This window comes from Ips typographus, linkage group LG1, assembly GCF_016097725.1.
Source record: "Ips typographus isolate SLU linkage group LG1, UJ_Ityp_2.0, whole genome shotgun sequence".
Lineage (NCBI taxonomy): Eukaryota > Metazoa > Arthropoda > Insecta > Coleoptera > Curculionidae > Ips > Ips typographus.
In genome coordinates, this window is record NC_138422.1 from 29,890,543 (window position 1) to 29,911,469 (window position 20,927).

The 20,927-nt window shown below is 32.5% G+C and overlaps 4 protein-coding genes across 8 annotated transcripts in view; 2 read left to right on the forward strand and 2 right to left on the reverse strand.

Annotated features, from left to right (window-relative positions):
- tefu (Serine/threonine-protein kinase tefu) overlaps positions 1-1,155 on the reverse strand; it is a 35,689-nt gene extending 34,534 nt beyond the window's left edge. For both annotated transcript variants that reach the window (XM_081976965.1, XM_081976956.1), the window contains exon 1: positions 1,001-1,155. The gene's annotated coding sequence lies outside the window, so the exon portion shown is untranslated. The remainder of the gene's footprint in view (positions 1-1,000) is intronic.
- The window catches only part of Trm1 (tRNA methyltransferase 1), a 171,049-nt gene extending 157,400 nt beyond the window's left edge, over positions 1-13,649 (forward strand). The window contains exons 1-8 of one of the 4 annotated variants that reach the window (XM_081977194.1): positions 5,946-6,103; positions 7,042-7,161; positions 7,304-7,609; positions 8,096-8,470; positions 9,932-10,094; positions 10,147-10,358; positions 12,638-12,943; positions 13,511-13,649. In XM_081977194.1, coding sequence (XP_081833320.1) covers positions 6,063-6,103; positions 7,042-7,161; positions 7,304-7,609; positions 8,096-8,470; positions 9,932-10,094; positions 10,147-10,358; positions 12,638-12,943; positions 13,511-13,595 — 1,608 coding nt within the window. In that variant the 5' untranslated portion in view covers positions 5,946-6,062 and the 3' untranslated portion in view covers positions 13,596-13,649. Of the gene's footprint in view, positions 1-5,945; positions 6,244-6,336; positions 6,358-7,041; positions 7,162-7,303; positions 7,610-8,095; positions 8,471-9,931; positions 10,095-10,146; positions 10,359-12,637; positions 12,944-13,510 lie in introns of those variants that run through there. The other 3 variants (XM_081977184.1, XM_081977203.1, XM_081977213.1) reach the window with 3 other exon arrangements.
- Positions 686-5,023, forward strand: LOC145727660 (uncharacterized). The gene is made up of 2 exons (XM_081977443.1): positions 686-704; positions 2,731-5,023. Coding segments are annotated over exons 1-2 (1,245 nt in total). The 5' UTR covers positions 686-702; the 3' UTR covers positions 3,974-5,023.
- A 2,107-nt stretch (positions 13,650-15,756) lies between the features above and the next one.
- On the reverse strand, positions 15,757-18,420 carry LOC145727731 (uncharacterized). Its single transcript, XM_081977550.1, has 5 exons — positions 18,271-18,420; positions 18,046-18,210; positions 16,371-16,529; positions 16,117-16,281; positions 15,757-16,050 (listed from the first exon to the last, which is right to left on the reverse strand). The coding sequence occupies exons 1-5, from the start codon at positions 18,325-18,327 to the stop codon at positions 15,775-15,777; spliced, it is 822 nt and encodes a 273-aa protein (XP_081833676.1). The 5' UTR covers positions 18,328-18,420; the 3' UTR covers positions 15,757-15,774.
- Between the last annotated feature and the right edge of the window lie 2,507 nt (positions 18,421-20,927).

Sequence of the window (20,927 nt, forward strand, 5' to 3'; positions counted from 1 at the left end):
AAACATAATATGTAATAAGATAATTTTAGTCTGTTAGTAAAAAATGGGCCTAGAAAAAGCAGTATACAAAAAAATAATAACTCTTTGGTTTTTTTGTGTTTAGTGTTAACTGTTTTTTCTCAAAGAACCATTATTTGAGTACAAATTTGCCGCCATATAGACCAGGTGATCAAAGAACTGTTTGCAGTTCCAAAAACAACTATATCCTAAAGAATTTTTCTTTGAAAACAATACTCTTCAACTTAAATATTTAAAGTTCAGTGTCCTAATGGTAATAAGTTTACAATTGCAGCAATTGCGTAAATCCCAGCACTATTGAAGTTTGTTAGTCAAGAAAACCAAAGGTTAAGTAGTTTTTTTTCCATATTTTCTTAGCAACACAGATAAAAATACAGATTTTTTTCCTAAGCAATGGCTTATGGAATGTCCATTTCTCCAGCACCCACACAGTTGATTTTAAAGATAACTCTCAAAAAGCTGGGTAAGTTGAGATTTGAATGTGATGAATAATGTGTAAAATATTACAGTCTAAACCAACCCTTACCCTAGACATGCCTAAATCCAACTTAGAGAAAAATAAGTTCAGGATGGCATTTTATAGATTCATACTGGTTACAGGATGCAGGATGCCTTTATTCCTCAATACAGAAAAAAAACCTGGGACACACAAACTTTTATTTAACAAAAAATTGATTCTTCCATATGTAAGTAGTAGTAAATAGTCTAATTATTATGTTTGAGTGGGAGTTTCTTGTTAACTGTTTAAGTTGGATGAATGTAGCTACTTGAAATTCAGTGCAGAATTAAAGAAAAAATTATGTTTCATTTTGAAAAAATTAGTTTTTAATTCTTAAACTTATTTTTGGATCACCCTGTAGACATAAAATTACTATAATAATTTATAGCCAAGGGGAAACCTTCATGATACTAGAGATTGCAACACAAAAATGGCTGAAGAACATGACAACACTGAGATGACAACTTAAGATTAAATTGGTACCTTTGTAATCCAACAGCCCTTTCCGAAATGTTAACCACTTTGTTTAAATATCAGTAAAATAACCCATTTATCTAACTGTAAATTAATACATACAAATTTTAACGGTTAACCTTAACATCACAATCGTGTAAACAAATACAAAAAAAATATTTTGACAGTTGACTGACTAGTTGACAAAATGACAGATTACAGAATACTGTTTTAATTTAAATTTTGCTTAAAATACGTCGGTAAAAATCGAGGTAAGTGATCTTTAAACTTTATTAAACAATTACGAACGAGCTTGTCTTAACATCTACGTTGTACAAAATATACCTTTCAAAAAAAAAAACATGGCAACAATAGAATGAAGAAGAGAAGAATATGAACAAACAGTGAGACATAACCTATAACAAAAATAAACAAAACAGCTGATTTGGATGGAACTTTTATGTATGATGTGTTTTTGACATTTTTCTGAACAATTGTTAAGAACCGCGGTATGGTCAGACAATTTTGCGGATTCTACAGTGGGTAGATGGCGGATTACCCTCGGAAAGCCAACAACAGAACCAACCATAGACTGCTCAGTCACTGCCCCTTGAAATATTACAACATAATATTATCACTCTGTAATATCCGAAACATATGAACAAACTGTATAGTAACAAAAAAGGCATCCCCAACCTGGCAAAATGCTCTTTGCAACCCTCAGTGCTTCAAAATACAATCTCAAGAAATAAAATAGCTCAGGAGACCTTTGTATGAGTGTTTGGTGTTTAAGTTTTTGAGCCTCCAAGCAATAATGTATCCTTTTTTTTGCCTACATATAACTAACTCATGCTCTCAGTACAGGTAAGTTTATACCAGCATTGAGTTGGGTTATGATGTTGGAAATTGTCTTTCATTCATGCAGGACTATAGTATACCTATACTGTACCTCAAATGTAAAAGTAGTGTAAATGTTTGTTCAAAAACTCACAGTTGCAGGATCATTTACAAATTCATATCCAGGAAAATCAGTCAAATGCACATAGTGTAATAAATATTTTTTACATCCAAATACTTGGGCAGGAACATCAAAAACCCTAGTGAAAGAACAAGTGAAAAAACAAAGTGATTTCATTACAAATATTAGAAAGTTTTACATAAGTAAAGTAATGTTTACTCTTAAAAGGACTTTTTTACTGTATCTTGTGTTACAGAACAGATGAGATAGAATACTGCAGTTTTCACGCCCCAATAATCAAGACTCCTTAAGGATAAAAAAATAGGGATAGATAATAGAAAGCAATACCATAGTATTTGATTGTTTTGAGATATTTATGAAGCCTACATTTTGGAAAAATGTCTCCTATACCGGAAAGACTGAAAAATAAATGGAACACTGTTTTGAGACACTCCACAAGACAGAAAATGCTCTTTAATTGAATAGAAGTAATTATATTTTGTCAGGGCAGAATATTAGGAAATTTGCTCTTAGCCATACCAAACAGTAATGCTTATACCACATATAGTTTGGATAACGATGATAGAAGTGCTTTTTTTTAGTACTAGAATTAAGTTTTTAGTTTTGTACTTATAGCCAAAGGTTATAGAAATAAACATTCTATTAAAAAACTAATTTTGCTCTTTTTTTTAATGAAAATTTTCCATGATTACCTAATAGTTATTTATTAATTAGTAATGTAGTAGACAGAATTTTTATGTTTGGTTTTTATTCCAAGTTTACTAAATTCAGTTATTTGTAGGTTGACAGAGATGTACAAGTTGGAAGATCAATCTTGTGTTCACATTAAAGAAGAGCCATACGACAGAAACATTGAAATTTCAGGATACAATACGGCCGATGCGTTATGCCTTTCAGAGGAATTCGATGAACCAGAATATCTAACAATTTATGAAACCAGTTCTAGGGAACCCATTTTAGATCCCAATTATACTGGTGCAAAGCCATTTAAATGTGAGGTGTGCAACAAACGTTTTTCAAGAAATTACGGTTTGAAAGTGCATTTGCGAAGTCATACTGGTGAAAAACCATTCAAATGTAAAGAGTGCGATAAACGGTTTGTGCATCACTCCAGCTTGCAGGCACATAGACGATTTCATACTGGTGAAACACCGGTTAAACCGTTTGAGTGTAACGACTGCGGTAGAGGTTTTTCGAAAAAACGCGATCTGATAGCCCATTTGCGAACTCACACTGGTGAAAAACCATACAAATGTATGGAGTGTGATAAATGTTTTTCACACTTACTTAGCCTGCAGGTGCATACACGAAGTCATACTGGTGAAAGACCATTCAAATGTAACGAATGCGATAAATGCTTCTCTAATAGTTCTAACTTGCAGGTACATAAACGGATACATTACAGTGAAAAACCGTTTCAATGTACCGTGTGCGATAGATCTTTTTCGCAAAACAGACATCTGCGACTTCATTTATTAGCGCACACCGGTAAAAAACCATTCAAGTGCGACGAGTGTGGTAGAGGTTTTTTACAAAAATCTAATCTACAAGCCCATATGTTAACGCACACCGGAGAGAAGCCGTTTAATTGCAACGAGTGTGATAAAAGTTTTTCGCAAAAAATTCATTTGCAAACCCATATGTCAATTCACAGCGGCTATAACCCATTTAAGTGCGACGAGTGTGATAAAAGTTTTTCGCGAAAATCTTCTCTGAAAACCCACATGAAAATTCACTCCGGTGAAAAACCGTTCACGTGTAGCGAGTGCGACAGATGTTTTACGCAAAAATGGCATCTTCTAGCCCATATAATAACTCACAGCGGTGAAAAACCGTTTAATTGTAACGAGTGTGATAAAAGCTTTTCGCGAAAATCTTATTTGCAAACCCACATGTTCGTTCACAGCGAAGAAAAACCATTTAAGTGTAACGAATGTGATAAAGGTTTTGCGCGAAAATCTTCACTAAGAATCCATATGGCAACTCACACTGATTTAGCGACTGTGCAAAATATTTCGTCGTAAAGTTACATTAATAGGAAAAGCAAAAAATGGGAATACAAAGCAAATAAGTAAAAGCAAATACATGATAATGTGAGAAGGTTAACAAATATAACCAAGGACCAAGATGAGAAGATTTCTAAAACAGAAATCAACTCCAAATAGGAAATTGAATTTGATGTTCATTATAAGTTTAAGGTTTCTAGAATATTTTATGTATGGTCTCAGCTGTTATATGGAGTAGAAACTTGGACGTTAAAAGCGCAATCCATAAAAAGATTGGAGGCATTTGAAATGTGGCTTTGTGACAGACGCATACTTGTAAAGTTTTTGATGAAATTGAAACTGATGAATCGCCAAAGTAAGAAAAACAGCCACACACAGTTTGGGATAGTTGCTATAATAGTATAGTAGTATAGTTTTGATTTGATGACTTATGTATGATAATAATGACATAGTTTATGGTGTTTGCTAATCGCTAAAATAAATTAGTTCTTTTCTTAAGCGATACTTTGAAACTAAGCTTAGTTAGTTATTTATTTCATGTTTTTGTTCCTCTAGGTATGTTTGTCATTTTTGTAATTTTGTTGTGTCATTTACAATATCATTATATGTTAAAATAGCACTTTCTACAGAAACTAAAGTTACAATATTGTAAATTTTAGGCAAAGTTATGTTAAATTACTAGTTTAAACACACGTAATAGAATGTTTCTTTTTGCTTGACGACTGGTTGATCCAGTTTTTGAATTAATTCAAATATTAATTAGTGGCCGCATTCCTTTTCAGGCTCCATGGAGGGAGCAGAGCGTTTTTGACGTCACGATGACGTAATTTGGCAAAAACATAATTTGACCAGCTGACAAATTACGTCATTGTGACGTCGCAACAGCTCTGCTCGCTGCGTTAAGCGTGAAAACGAATGCGGTCAGTAATAATTTAGTAATTATCTATTTTTTAACTTAATTCAAATAGTTATAATAATTTATAGTATTAAAGGAAAATACTAGCCAGTTTATTTTTATATAATTATTTTATATTAGCACTGCATTAAAAATAAAATCTTGTAATTTTAGAGATTTAATTAATAAAGCAGTCACGTGACCCCAAGTATTGCAATTTTGAACTTCAAAATGTTGCGGAACGGAAAACTACTATCAAAATTCAAATTAAATAAAAAAGTTCAAATGTTACCAGAATAAAACAATTGATATTAAAAAACAGAAATTTTTCAAATACAAACTTTAATTTTAAACAGGACAGGATATCAGAAAAAAAATAAAAATAGGGAGTGTTCCATTTCACAAACTATAGTCTGTCCCATTATAGAACTGACTTTTTGATCACCGTGAGCGTGGATTATTGTTTTTGAAATTTTTCTGCATCCACTCTTTCCAAAATTACAAAAAAATTCAGCGCCTTTCATTTAAATTTTAAATTAAACAAGTTGACATCTGAGCCGCTTTCCAGCCGACATTTTGTCAAAGCGCCAAACCCCACGCATGAAGCGCAAATTCTCGAAACAGGAACTCGCAGCCTGGAACTGTCTTTTTGCGGTTTTGCGTCAAGTATTCGTGCCAGTGTCACTTTTGTCCTTAAACTTTTTAAATTAACTACAAATTTTCAGTGCTGTTTTTTAAGTTTAAGTGAAATTATTTACAGATGTTAAGGTAGATTTTTAAGAATCAACTATGGATGAAGAAAAGTTGAGAATTAAAGTGTTTTTAACTAACCTCCTGCGATAATCTGATTATAATCGGCTATTGGCACTTTCCAAATTACCACAATCCATATTATTTAATGTTTTAACTCGGAAGTGCAGAAACCAAAACAATTATTTCGTGTTTAACCTCAAACAACAATGACTTGTGCTTGAAGCCCAAATATTGCGGGTGGTGCACCAGGGGAAAAGGGAGAAGGCGTTTGCGTACCAAGCTCACGTCTAAAAATGCGAACTGGGAACGCACATCGGAAAAAGTTTGGTGCACATATGCTCGGTAATGTGCATAAAATGGTCGGCTGGAAAGCGGCTCTGCTTCCAGTTAAAAAACTGACAGTTGACAGAAAGATAAAACGTAAGGAAGTGGGAAGGAGAGAAGAACATAACCTAGTTTATGTGTTGTGTTTTCGTTTTGGTTAACTTTGAGTCTTTTAGGTAATAAATAATATTTTAAATAAATATTATTAATAGTGTTTAAAGTGGAATACTTTTACTTCAATGCTTCGACTGTCTATTCGAAATCAATTGCGATTTGGTAGTCTGGAATGCAATAATTTTAATTGTTATACTGCAAGGTCTGTATTTAGCCAATACTCACAGAACAACAGCAATAAATAGTAAAAAACTAAATTTCTTTGCACCAGCAGTGCCAAGTACTTGACAATTATTAGTGAGTTTTTTTTTATGGGGTAAGTCAGGGTTAAAAATGGTGATTGTATCATAATACAGGATAGATCTCAGCCAAGAGTGATCCATTTCAAATCTGTTTCTTATTTTAACTTATACTGACAAACGGGGATACTCTGGGTTACCACAGCTTACAATTTAGGTACAACCTACAATTTCTAATTTCTCTAACTTGCCCACACTTACAAACTTTTTCAAATGTGTAGTAAAATAGAATAACTTAAGTATTTAAATACTTTTTTAGAGTATTTTTAAAGTTCTTATTAAGAGTGGTGCCAAGTCATTCATGTAGGTACCTGTCAGTAAATGTTAAACTAAATTTGGATTTTTGTCCCCAAAACTTAAATAAAAAATATTGAAAATGACTGATTTAATTTTTTACAGGTTAAACATTACCTCTTCAAGCAGGCCTATTGTTATTTTAAATGATCCCCATTTACCCTTTTTGATTGAAACTTCTATTCTGAAAATAGTCTATTCAAGTAAAAAAAAAATGGTTATATTCACACAAAATTTTATATGAAGGTGAAATTTTAAGATGAAACTGTAGAGATTTTGACACTTCTTTCTCAGAATCCGTTCTCTTGGGTAAAACACATACACATACATTTTTCAAAATCAATTCTGCTCCCGTAATTTTGAACTTAATCTTATCTAAAAGTATTTTTAATGAATAATTTTCTTAGAAAAATGAACACATCCCAGAATGATAAACTGTCTGATGAAATTACTGAAGGACTGGCTAAAGTTAGGACTACAGGTGGAGTGTTTTATAACCCAGTTCAGCAGTTTAACAGAGATTTGAGGTAGGTATGTTAAAATGTCGCCAGAAGTTATATTTTGACGATTGATTGCTTGATTAGTCATTGTAGTGCGTCATATTCTTATTTAAAAAAAAAATAAGTTACTACTTTTAGACCTCCTTAGTCTGAACATTTTTTGTTCTAGTATTGCTGTTATATCTACATACGAAAAGCAATTGCGTAAAGAAAAGCTATTGCACGACAAAGCACTATTGCAGTCTGAACCAATAGTAGAATTGCGACAGCCGGGCGTTAAATATGAAGATGGACTTTACATTTTAGAGGCACTTTCAGCTACAGGGCTACGAAGTGTCCGATATGCTAAAGAAATTCCTGGGGTTCGTGAAATAGTTGCCAACGACATATCAGCTAATGCTGTTTCAGATATTAACAATAACATAAAGAGTAACGGTGTTGAAGACATTGTTACGGCCAGCCATAACGATGCAACGTAAGTATTATTTTGAGCAATTTTAGTAGAGAGTAGAAGCAAAAAAAAAATCATTTATTAATGTGTTGTAGCATTACAAAATTATAAACTTAAGATTGATTTTATAAAATAGCGTTTTTATGCAATTATTCACACAAACACACTTTGAAAATGGTTCTAGAGACCTCTGGAAACTTAAAACAGTTATGGGAAGGTTTAACACACTGAACAGAGCTTACCTATTATTCACATAATTAGTAAGACCATTGGAAACTTGGTTATACATACAGGGTCACCCAGAGGTTGACTAGCAAAATAGTTATAGACCAATTACGCCCTCCTGACTCACCCTGTATGTAATATTCTTTAAAAATAAAGGACCAATCTTAGCGGCAAATAGCCTAATGAATTTCTACTCCTTAATCTGATACTTTTCAAGCTAAACAAGAAGAATATCTGCTCGAAGAGCAAATGCAATCCTATACTAATATTGTTATTTAATTTTAGATTATTAATGTACCAACATCGAAAAAACAACGGTTTTGACGTAATCGATTTAGATCCCTACGGATGTCCGTCGATATTCCTAGATTCGGCCATTCAGTCAATTAAAAATGGGGGGCTTTTACTGGTTACAGCCACTGATATGGCGGTCCTTGCTGGTAACAGTCCGGAAACGTGTTACGTTAAATATGGTGCCGTTTCCTTGAAAATTAAATGTTGTCACGAAATGGCTCTACGAATATTGCTACAATGTATTCAGTCCCATGCCAACAGATATTGCCGTTACATTGTTCCGTTACTATCTTTATCGGCAGATTTTTACATAAGAGTGTTTTTGAGGATATTTACCAGTCCACAGATGTGCAAAAAAACCACCAGGTTAGTGCATTTTCGTTTATGTTATTACTAAGTACAATTTGATTGTTGTCAAGAGAAACTAAGTCTAAAAAATAGTATTTTCTCCAGAGATGTAAAATTTCCGGAAACTTAAATTTATGGAAATTTTTCCCGAAAATGTTGAAATATTGGAAAATCTGAAAATTCAAAAATAATTACTTTTTTACATTTTTGTACTATTAACCTGAAGGTATTCAGGCAGTTGAGGTACATTTTGAAAAAAAAAAGTTTTCAATTGAAATTTCTTGACAAAACTTCAGACCTCTAACCTGAAATGTTCTTGAGATATTGAGCAAAAAACTAGAGTCAATTTTCACGCCCTCTGGCGGCGCAACTTGGCCGTGCCCGCTCAACGTCACGTGACAGCCCCGTTCATTAGCTTTCTTTTGTTATACGGTGGTTTTATACAGGGTGTTTCAAATAAGCGACTTATGGACGATTTTATGGAAAAGTGTATGGAATTTTAATCTAAATTAGGGAGTTTTTAGGCCTACTATACTAACGGCCACTATTTTTTAATTTTCCTTAATCAAAATGATTTTTTTAACTAATTTGAATCTGGGGAACACAAACCTGACGTCCATTTTGCTCTAACTGGCACCGTTTCGGAGATGACCTTGAAATTATGTTAATTTTGACACTTTAGGGAATGGCACCTTTTCAAAATGACAAATGACACTATACGTCATTTTTGTACTATTAACCTGAAGGTATTTAAGCAGTTGAGGTTAATTTTAAAAATACAAAATTTTCTAAAAAAAATCAGAAGGTATCACCCTTAAAAATTCTTGACAATTCCAGTTTTTGATTTTTTAAAGTGCGTTGTACCAAAAAAGTGTATAGAAGGTAAAAGTTGCATCCCATCGAGGTGAATTTGTGGTAAGACCTCTAACCTGAAATGTTCCTGAGATATTGAGCAAAAACTGAAAAAAAACGAGAGTTAACTTTGACGCCCTCTAGCGGCTAAACGGGACAACTTAGTCGTGCTCGCTCAACGTCACGTGATAGCTCCGTTCATTCGCTTTCTTTTGTTATACGGTGGTTCTATACAGGATGTTTTAAATAAGCGAGTTATGGACGATTTTCTGGAAAAGTGCACCAAAATTTCGCTCAAATTGGGAATTTCTGCTTTCGACGAGAGTGGTCAGGTAATTGTACAACAATCCAATATCGATTCAAATAAAGTTTAATATACTTTTAATTTTAATCATTTAGATGTCTTAAATTATCCCATTAGAATGCATGATAAGTTTGACAATAACAATGACAAGTTTGACAGTGGTTTTCCCTATTATGGAAAATTATTTAAACATTAAATCATTTTCCGGAAATTTTCCGCCTCGAAAATTACCGCTTTTACATCTCTGGTTTTCTCCACGCAAGAAAAATTTCTAATCTAAACAGTCCGTCAGTTTTCCATAAAAAGCAATTATTTTATTTCAGTAAATTGTCACACGTCTATCATTGCAATGGATGTGACAGTTTCGTTTTACACCCATTGGGCCTGGAAAAACCCAACGAAAAAAATGTTAAGCTAGTGAAGTATTGTCTGCCCGTCGGTCCACCAGTATCCACTAAGTGCCAACATTGCGGAGGCTCTTTTCATGTAAGTTTAGATGCGTTCAAAACTTCAGCAATGCGACTTACTGAATAATTAGATAGGCGGTCCGATATGGACAGGCCCTTTGCACTCTTCCGAATTTGTAAAGGACGTCTTGAGCGGTGCCAGCCCCAATTTAGGGACCTATAGACGCATAGAAGGCGTTCTAAGTGTCATTCTAGAGGAGTTGAATGACGTGCCGCTTTATTATACGTTAGAGCGATTATGCAGCACTATAAGAGTAGAAACACCCTCAATGATGACAATCAGGTAATAACTGTACTTGTACTGGAATGAGTGGCTTTGTCAATGTTATAATGTTATAAATAACAAACTCAAATTGAAGACTATAATGTTACCTTCAAATGTGACATGTAATGTCAAAACCGTGCCTGTGGCCTTTTCCCTAATTTTAAGACATCCTAAGTGGCACTTAGGTATCAGGCAAGAAAACCAACACTTGCTGGCAATATTGCATTTTAGGTGTTAGGAATATTTCGGATTTTTAGGTCTTTACAAACATTACTGACCACATGAGAAGCACAATAAAAAGAATCCTTATTTTTATTCCTCTCATTTTTTTTTAAATAACTTTGTTTTTGCGGCGTATCTATACAGGGTGGTCCAGTTTTAAGTGTCAATAATTCACCATTTGATAGCTAATCAAAAAATAAGTTGACTTGCATTATGTCATTTTTCTGAAAAACGTTTCCTAAGGAAGATACAGAGTCCTCCAAATTTCAATTTAAAAAATCGTTTTATAGTTTAAAACTGCACATCCAAGACTTGTGAAAGTCCAAATTTGTACTGAATAGTCTAAAAACTTTTTTACTACTAGGAATGGTCTTATGATTCGCTTTCTCAGACTACCATCCTGGTTGAGTGTCTGAAACTGGCATTCAAGAACTAAAAAAGTCCGGAAATCAAGACAAAGATTGTCTTGTGCATGAAACTCATTTTTTACTACTAAAAATAATATAAAAGTTAACTTTTAATGCTAGAACTGACTTTACTAGGACTAAAGAGAGTCCAAAAGTATATTTTCAAGACTTTAATTGGTGTACAACTCAATTTTCTGGACTGGACAACAAGTCTAGAAGTAAATTAAATTTTCGGACTATTTTATTTCTAAAAATTAGTTCTCAAGACTATTATTGTAGCATTTGGTATCAACATTTTTTCCTTTTATTACTGACAAAACTTGACTTTTGGAAATAGTCTTAAACTCGATTTTTCAGTCTTAAAAAGCACTAAAAACAGTCTGAATTTCTAAGAGATGCTACAATTTATTGCACCTATGAGTGTAGAAGTCAATTTAATAGTGAAGAAGCTTGAAATAACATTTTCAAGATTATGGTCAGTGGACAAACTGGCTTGATAAGTCAAAAACTTTGTAAAGATAGCCTAGAAACTCGATTTGAGGCACTGAAAACAGCCTTAAAACACTAAAAACAGTCTAGTTTATTAAGAAATACCCGAATTTTTAGCACTGAGGTGTCTAGAAGTCGATTTAATAGTGACAAAGCTTCGAATGCCATTTTAAGTCTATGAAGAATGTAAAAATTGTTTTTTAAGTTTGCTATGTCAATAACTTAGGGAAGATAGTCTTGAAACTCGATTTTCCAAGCTGAAAGCAGTTTTGAAGCACTAAAAATAGTCCAGAATTCGAAGAAAATTAAAAGCAAAGTAAAAAGCACGAAAAGTTCGTTTTCAAGACAATTTTCATGAATCTAATGTTAATGTCCTGCATCTAAGACTATTTTCAAGACTAAAATATTGAAATTTGTCTTCAAATTATGAAAACTTACTTCAAATGCAAATTTTAAGCTTCTGATGTCACTTTTCATTAGTTCAGTCACATTTTGGGGTTCAAGTCAATTTTTAAGGTTTAAATGTATGAATTTGTAGTAACAAATTCTTGAAAAAGTAGTTTTTATGTCTACAAGTCAATTTTTAGTATTAAAGTCTCTCGATTTGCATGAAAACTGGTTACAAACACAATTTTTAAGCTTCTGAAATTTTTATCTTTTCTAATTCAATTTTCAAAACTAAAGTTTTTTAGTTTGTCTGGAAACTACGAAAACTGGCTACAATAATATTTTTTAAACTTCCTAAGTGAATTTTCCGTTTCCAAGGCAATTTTTAAGTTGGGTTGGGTTAGTTTTGGGTCTTTGACCGTAATAACGTGTAATAAAGTGCTTGTTCCAAATTTGATCAATATTGCTCCAACGGTCTGACAGTTATGGCAAAAAAAAACGATTTTTTAAACAGAAATTTGAAGGACTGTATTTTCCTTAGGAAGCACTTTTCAGGAAAATGACATAATGATTGTCAACTTATTTTTTAATTGTCAAAAAAATATGACCGCATAAACACAGGATCTCACACAATACTATACAAATTTTGAAGAAGAGATGGATATGCGTACAGTACTGAGTACTGAGTACATAATAGCAACAAAATACAAGATTGCTATGGCTGCTCCCAAAATCCAATACGAAAATATCAGATTATGTTTAATATTTATGTTAAATCATACATTTTCACAGGTCGGCGATTTTAAACGCTGGCTATCGCGTGTCTCTCACTCACATGCATAAAACGTCTTTGAAAACTGACGCTCCAGCAAAGGTGGTTTGGGACATAATGCGTTGTTGGGAGAAATTGCATCCGGCTTCGCAGAAGCGCATTGCAAACAATACGGTCGCCACCAATATACTGAAACAATCGCCGGAACGCGATTACTCGTTTGAGCTTCATCCTGAAGCTAATCCGGAATCTAGACAAAAAGGATTGGTCAGATACCAAGAAAATCCGTTACCATTTTGGGGACCTGGAACTAGGGCGCAAGCTATGTAAGTAATTTTGTTACATAGAACACAATCAGGGGGTCACACTAACAATTCAATTAAGTTACTACTCAAATGAATTTTTTACAGAAATAAGGTTGGTGTCCTTAAATGACCTTATTTATAGCTTTTACAAAGGGGTTTCTTAAATCTGCATCCTAGAGAGCTTAGAATTATATTTAGTTTGAAATATTTTGTTAAAATTGTAAATAACATACAAACAACATTTAGCTTTGACACTGACAGTTCAAATGAGTTACTAAGTCTGTTCGCAGAGGCAATCCCTGACTGGTTTCCAACTCAGAAATTTGTTTGAATGCTCACGTGACTATGACGTTTTCTGACCAATGGATGTATCTATTTCTCTGATTATTAGTTGGAGATTCTCTCTGCGAACAGACCTAATTATTCAGAGTAACCATGACCTCTTAAACTTAACGCCTAAAGGAGCATTATGAGACAAATATTAATAGCAATCAACATTAAAAATAGATAATTAAGATAGCAAAATCAATATTTTATGATAACATATATTATGTAACTATCTCTCAACTGTCTTTATCCTGATTTCAGGTTAGGAGAAAACAAAATGTCCAAAAGCCACAAAAACCAAGGCAAACGAAAGCGGACTACTAGCGGATCAAATCATAGTGATTAAGAATATTTTTAATGTCATAATAAAGAAATATCTAATAGATCTTTGTTGGAGATATGTCTGTTGAGACGAGTTACTCATTTTTTCTTTGTTTGGTCTTGTGTCTAAAATTCATAAAAATAACATGCCATTAAGGCCAATTGTGAGTAGTATAAATTCGCCTACTCACTCATTAGCTCGCTTCTTGCTAAACATTTTAAATCCTTTAGTAGGTAACACAGATTCTTACATAAAAAACTCTCCTCACTTTCTTGAAAAACTCAAACATATCGACATTAATCCAAATCATATTCTGGTAAGTTTTGATGTTGTAAGTTTATTCACGAACGTTTATTACGAATTGTTAGATCTAAATTGCAAAATAATTCAAGTCTTGGGGAACATACAAGCTTAAGCGTAAACACTATTTTAGAACTTTTAACAATTTGTGTTAAAACAACATTCTTCCAATATGGAGATGATTATTACCAACAAAATTCTGGAATGGCAATGGGTTCTCCATTGTCTCCAATACTAAGTAATATTTTTATGGAACATTTTGAAGAAAATAACATAAATAATTTTAATTATAAACCAACAATCTGGTGGAGATATATTGATGATGTTTTCACAATATATCCATTCGGTAATGATCATCGCAAACAATTTCTAACTCACATAAACTCAATAGAACCCACAATCAAATTTACAACAGAAACTGAACAAAATAACGAACTTCCATTCTTAGACATTCTAATCAAAAAAGTATACAGAAAACAAACCCACACAAATAGATATTTAAACTACAAATCCAATCATCCAATAATGGTAAAAAAAGGTATTGTAAAAAGTTTATTTGATAGAGCCAAAATTATTTGCAATAATGAACAATTTAATAAAGAAAAATTATTCATTAAAAATGTTCTAAAAGAAAATGACTATCCTGAAACATTTATTAATAAATGTTTTAGGGATTTAGAACATCCAAAACAATCTGAAAATCAAAATCAAATTTTACCTTTTACTAACCTTTATATTCCTTACATTCCAGGTATTTCTGACAAAATCAAACGAATAGCTAAACAATCAGAACAATATTTAGAACTCAAAACACATTAAGATCACACTTAACTAAAACAAAACCTCACAATGAAAATGAATCTACAAGAAATAGGTGAAACCTCCAGACCTTTAAAAAAACGTATTAAAAAACACCAAAATTATTTAAGAACTGGAGACTTTCAAAAATCTAATATATGCCAACACGCGTTTGATAATGATCATAGAGTCAAATGGAATGAATGTAGTATCATAGACAAAGAAACTTTTTCAAAAAGACGTAAAATAAAGTGCATATATTAGATTAAACCATGACTCCTGTGTTGCTACATCCTCTATTAATATTGACCAAACTTGGTTAAATATTCTAGAAGAGGAGATAACACTTGGTCATATCAAACGAAACTGAAATTTCTTGTAATTTTGTTTTCATTATAAAACCCACCTTTCACTACAACAATAGATAACCTTTCCTATTAAAATGACAAAAGTCAAAATTTATGTCAATTTTTATTGACAAAACCCTTCTCAAAGTTCCAAATTGAACATTATCAGGTTTAATATTTATTAAGTTGTTGTTTTCTGTGTTCTGCCGTTGTGTTCTTTCTTTTTTAGATTCTCTGAAGACGGTGGTAGATTTTCCACCGAAACGTCAGCGTTTTTAGGTAACAAGACCAGTGGTCTTGTGTTGGGACAACTAGGTTAATGTTATTTTCAACTTAGTTGAAAATAGTGCGAAATTCCATTTTCCCAACAAACCTTTTTTGTGTGAGACAGAAGACCCAATAAACAAAGAAAAAATTTAATAGATCTGTTCGCAGAGGCAATCCCTGACTGGTTTCCAACTCAGAAACAGTATAAATGTCAAATTTCATTGGTTGAATGCTCACGTGACTATGACGTTTTCTGACTTATGGCCAATTTATCTATTTCTCTGATTATTAGTTGGAGATTCTTTCTGCAAACAGACCTATAGAATAAACACCTGCTTTGACTCAAAGTTATTTATAGAGACTTTAACCACTGGATCTTTGTTTTTACATACACGTGGTAATAAGGGACATTTTTAGAAGGCTTGAAGGCAAAGTTATAAATTCTTCTATACGTCTATAAACAAAACAAAAAATCCATTAACTTATTCATTTCATTCTTCAGACATTGCAATCTGGGGGGGTATAATCACAAAAAGATTTGTAGGACCGATGTCTAGCTTGGCAAATGGTTTTGCACCAAAGGCTACATTCTGCACATCAACCAACACTTCAAAGTTGTGGTTTTCAAATGTGTTCTGTAACTTGATCACAAGCAATCGAGCAAATAACTCTTCGTCGTAAATGGAGAAGAATAGTTTGGGAAGGAGTTTCTTTATTTCCTGTAGCACGTCAGTTGGAAAGTCCTTAGAAATGTCTACCTCTTTGATCTGTACGATTTAAATAATACTTGTTATTATCAAGTTAACAATTTTGTTATTTATCAAACTACTTACTGAAAGAGTGCCGTCAAGAATTTGGATATTTTTCTCGCCGTCTTTGGAGGGGTTGGACAAAAGATAATTGAAAGCAGTCATGTACGATCCATTGGAGGAAATTTCGTATTTGATTTCTCCATCAACGTTCTGTATTAAATGCTCGTATCTAGGTAAGTCTATAATCTGCAACAAAGCAAAAAACAATTTCCTCCCATAAACTACGATTAGTATAACGTTTAATTCTGTGATTTTTACGTATTTTTTTGACTTACATTCGCCGAATTAACTGTATTCTCATCCACCGTTGTTTCTTTGCCATTCTCGATTACAATTTCTCTGGTCTTGGCAGCTTTTTTGGTGTACTTATTTATGCTTTTCAAAAAATGCTCCTGGGACCTTTTGTTCCATGTTGGATTCGTCGTAGTCTTAACCTGTTTAATATAATAATATGCTGAATTATGAATTAAATGTATCAATTGTGGAATCACACCTAATAAGTGAATTCCAAATTGGGAATCCTCTCTGTATTTCTAATCAAATCAAGTTATTCAAGATTATGGTCAGTGGACAAACTGGCTTTTAGGCCTGATAAGTCAAAAACTTTGTAAAGATAGTCTTGAAACTCGATTTGAGGCACTGAAAACAGCCTTAAAACACTAAAAACAGTCTAGTTTATTAAGAAATACCCGAATTTTTAGCACTGAGGTGTTTAGAAGTCGATTTAATAGTGACAAAGCTTCGAATGCCATTTTAAGTCTATGAAGAATGTAAAAATTGTTTTTTAAGTTTGCAATGTCAATAACTTGGTGAAGATAGTCTTGAAACTCGATTTTCCAAGCTGAAAGCAGTTTTGAAGCACTAAAAATAGTCCAGAATTCGAAGAAAATGAAAAGCAAAGTAAAAAGCACGAAAAGTTCGTTTTCAAGACAATTTTCATGAATCTAATGTTAATGTCCTGCATCTAAGACTATTTTCAGGACTAAAATATTGAAATTTGTCTTCAAATTATGAAAACTTACTTCAAATGCAAATTTTAAGCTTCTGATGTCACTTTTCATTAGTTCAGTCACATTTTGGGGTTCAAGTCAATTTTTAAGGTTTAAATGTATGAATTTATAGTCACAAATTCTTGAAAAAGTAGTTTTTATGTGTACAAGTCAATTTTTAGTATTAAAGTCTCTCGATTTGCATGAAAACTGGTTACAAACACAATTTTTAAGCTTCTGAAATTTTTATCTTTTCTAATCCAATTTCCAAAACTAAAGTCTTTTAGTTTGTCTGGAAACTATGAAAACTGGCTACAATAATATTTTTTAAAAGTAAATTTTCAGTTTCCAAGACAATTTTTAAGTTGGGTTAGGTTAGTTTTGGGTCTTTGACCGTAATAACGTGTAATAAAGTGCTTGTTCCAAATCTGATCAATATTGCTCCAACGGTCTGACAGTTATGACAAAAAAAAAACGATTTTTTAAACAAAAATTTGAAGGACTGTCTTAGGAAGCACTTTTCAGGAAAATGACAAAATGAATGTCAACTTATTTTTTAATTGGCTATGGATTGGTGAATTATTGACATTTAAAACTGGACCACCCTGTAAAACCATCACATACCGTCTCCAGTTTAGAAGGCTCTAAATATTATATTAATTTAAAAATAACAGTCTTCTGCTGAAGTTGTTCGAGAGGGAGGGAAGAAGGATCATATGATATGCATGTGAAAAAGTTGAAATATAAGTGCCTTTAGAAGTATATACAGAATTGAAAAATTTCTTAATTTCTAGGATGAATATTTTAGATAAGTAAGCGAAGAGTATTCTCTTTGTCTGTGTATGATGTTTTTGAGAGAACTAGTGTAGTACACTCACAAGTGCCAATAAGTGGATTTTTTGGAAAAGTTTTGGCACCATATTGCGATGAAGTTTGGACACACTGTATACTGTATACTTACATTAAAAGGCATTCGCCACTTAACAGATAAAACACTGTCTTCTCCGTCTTCTTCAGAATTTTCTCGATACGTACCAATTATCGATAAGTTTAAGTTGAGGTCGTCTACTAATTTAACAAACTCTTTTATAGAGTCTGTGCGGATTGTGCGGCGTCCATCAATCACCTTAAATTATTATTATTATTATTATTATTATTAGTTAGACTAAATATCACTTTTACTTACAATAAGCTGCAGTAAACCGGTGAAAAACAAAATTACCAGCATATGTGAGGATGTCATGTTAAGTCAATCAACTCTGAGCACCAGTTAGACTAACTTTAAACTGCTTTATAATAATATAAACTCGCCGGTATCGCTAATATATTTCTTAGGTTAAAAAAGGTTATCTTTTAGTAATAACGGTTCTATAATTAACGCCGTTTCTTTGTGATTGTATTTCAATGCAGAAAAAATGTCTACTTTTGCCACACAACAGGATGTACAATGGACATCCCAATTAAGTTCTTCCCACTGAAGAAAATTTTTGATTAAATAGTTCATTTTGTTGAACAATCCATTCGGTAACAACATTTGCAATCCACATTGAATCGTATAAGAGCAATTGGAAAGAAAGAATCTGTGTGCTAATAGCAAAATAGGTCATATTATCCAACAAAAAGAGAAGAGAACTTATTAGAACGATGATTCTGATGTGCACAAAAATAACTTTAATTAAAAACAGTTAAAGGAATCATAAATGCATATAAAAGACCTAATCATCTTAAGAATGTGCTGCTCAGAAATGCTATAAAGACATATTAAATATTTCATTAAGAATTTTTAATTTAGATGATTTAAAATTTGCTACTAATTTAAGACATTTTGATAATAAAGTTAAATTAGGCTCAAAAAATTTGCAATTTCAGCTGCTCATCAAATATTTCCAAATTTTTGTTTAAAAAGGTTGATACCCTTATAAATAATTAAGGAACTGTGTTATAATCGTCAAAAATTTAAAAAAATTAAAATTTTCTGGTTTATTTATACAGGGTAATTCAAATTCGACCCTCACCATTGGGATCTCAGAAACCATAAGAGATACGAGAAAGTTTAAATTGGGGCAAAGTTGCGCAATTTAAAGCTCAACCAAATGCTGTTTTAAAATTTTTGATTTTTCGAGTACTTCCGAAGATATCCGAAAAAAACTGAAAATTTGATTTTTTGTTTTTATTTATTTCTAACCTTATTTGAAGAAATATCCCAAAACTAAAAGCATCTTTTCATTGCCACTTTTTCTTAGCTATTCGATGATGGATACAAATTTGCCACACGACGTTTCGTTTTCTGTCAGTCATCATCAACTTTCTTTTTTCTTATGGGCGCCATATTGGATTTTTAGCCCACCAAATAGTACGTTTTATTCTGATTTTAGTGATGTATAATAACTTATGATTTGCTTCATAAATAACAAAATAATTCAATAAAAACTATTTTTACTTTAGTTATTGGCTTTGAGTTAATGGGCCGTTTTAAAAAATGTCATTATTTGACAGTACTTGTCAAACACGATAATTCGGACAATCATTAGAGCGTCAATCATAGTTAAAAATATATCTAGAAAAGAAACCCCCCGCAGAAAATGTTATTATTATACAAGCATTGCTGAACTATTTAGGTTAATCAGAAAAAGAGATTTGTTAGCATTATCTCTAACTTAAAAGGCTTATTTATGTTTCCAGGAGAAAGATCATCATTTTAAGAACTTCATTTTTTGCCAAATTTCAATTTTGTATAATGTTAAGTGCAAGTTTATAGTTATTTATACAGTAAGTGACCAACCGTTTTTTATTCATTCATATTTATTCGAGTGAATAAACCGGTTTAAGTCACGTGTCTTATACTTTCGACTTCTTATATTAAAAAAAAACTAAAATTACAGTTCTATTAAATTTGCACCGCGCCCCGCAGATGTAACATTGATGTTTGTTTGTTTACATCTGTAAATAGGCGAATGTCATTCAGAGTGATTTCATAGTTATTTATACAGCAAGTGACTTAAACCATTTTTTATTCACGAAAAGAACAACTAGGTCCACAAGCGTAGCGAGTGGCCTAAGCTCTTCGAGTGAATAAACCGGTTTAAGTCAAGTCACGTGTACACCTTTGTGACTAAGTATGTTCAGGCCAATTGCGTGTGACAAGTACTACCAAGTAATCTTCATAAAACGTCTCATTAACTCAAAGCTAACTAAGGTAAAATCTCTAAAAGCTCTAATGATCGTCCGAATTATCGTGTTTGACAAGTACTGTCAAATAATGACATTTTACAAAACGGCCCATTAACTCAAAGCCAATAACTAAAGTAAAAATAGTTTTTATTGAATTATTTTGTTATTTATGAAGCAAATCATAAATTATTATACATCACTAAAATCAGAATAAAACGTACTATTTGGTGGGCTAAAAATCCAATATGGCGCCCATAAGGAAAAAGAAAGTTGATGATGGCTGCCAAAAAACGAAACGTCGTGTGGCAAATTTGAATCCATCATCGAATAGCTGAGAAAAAGTGGCAATGAAAAGGTGCTTTTAGTTTTGGAATATCTCTTCAAACAAGATTAGAAATAAATAAAAACAAAAAATCAAATTTTCAGTTTTTTTCGGATATCTTCGGAAGTACTCGGAAAATCGAAATTTTTAAAACTGCATTTGGTTGAGCTTTACATTGCGCAACTTTGCCCCAATTTAAACTTTCTCGTATTTCTTATAGTTTCCGAGATCCCAATGGTGAGGGTCGAATTTGAATTACCCTGTATACCAAAAATGTACTTAAATCAAACATTTTCTGACTAGAAGTGGGTTTTACCAGCGATTTTGTCCCTGACTGTCCTTCCGAATTG

Coding starts and splice junctions, on each gene's coding strand:
- LOC145727731 (XM_081977550.1), bottom strand. CDS start 18,327: ATGACATCCTCACATATGCTGGTAATTTTGTTTTTCACCGGTTTACTG. Junction 18,211..18,270: donor CCGGTTTACTGCAGCTTATT/GTAAGTAAAAGT, acceptor TAATAATTTAAG/GTGATTGATGGACGCCGCAC. Junction 16,530..18,045: donor AGTGGCGAATGCCTTTTAAT/GTAAGTATACAG, acceptor TATATTAAACAG/GTTAAGACTACGACGAATCC.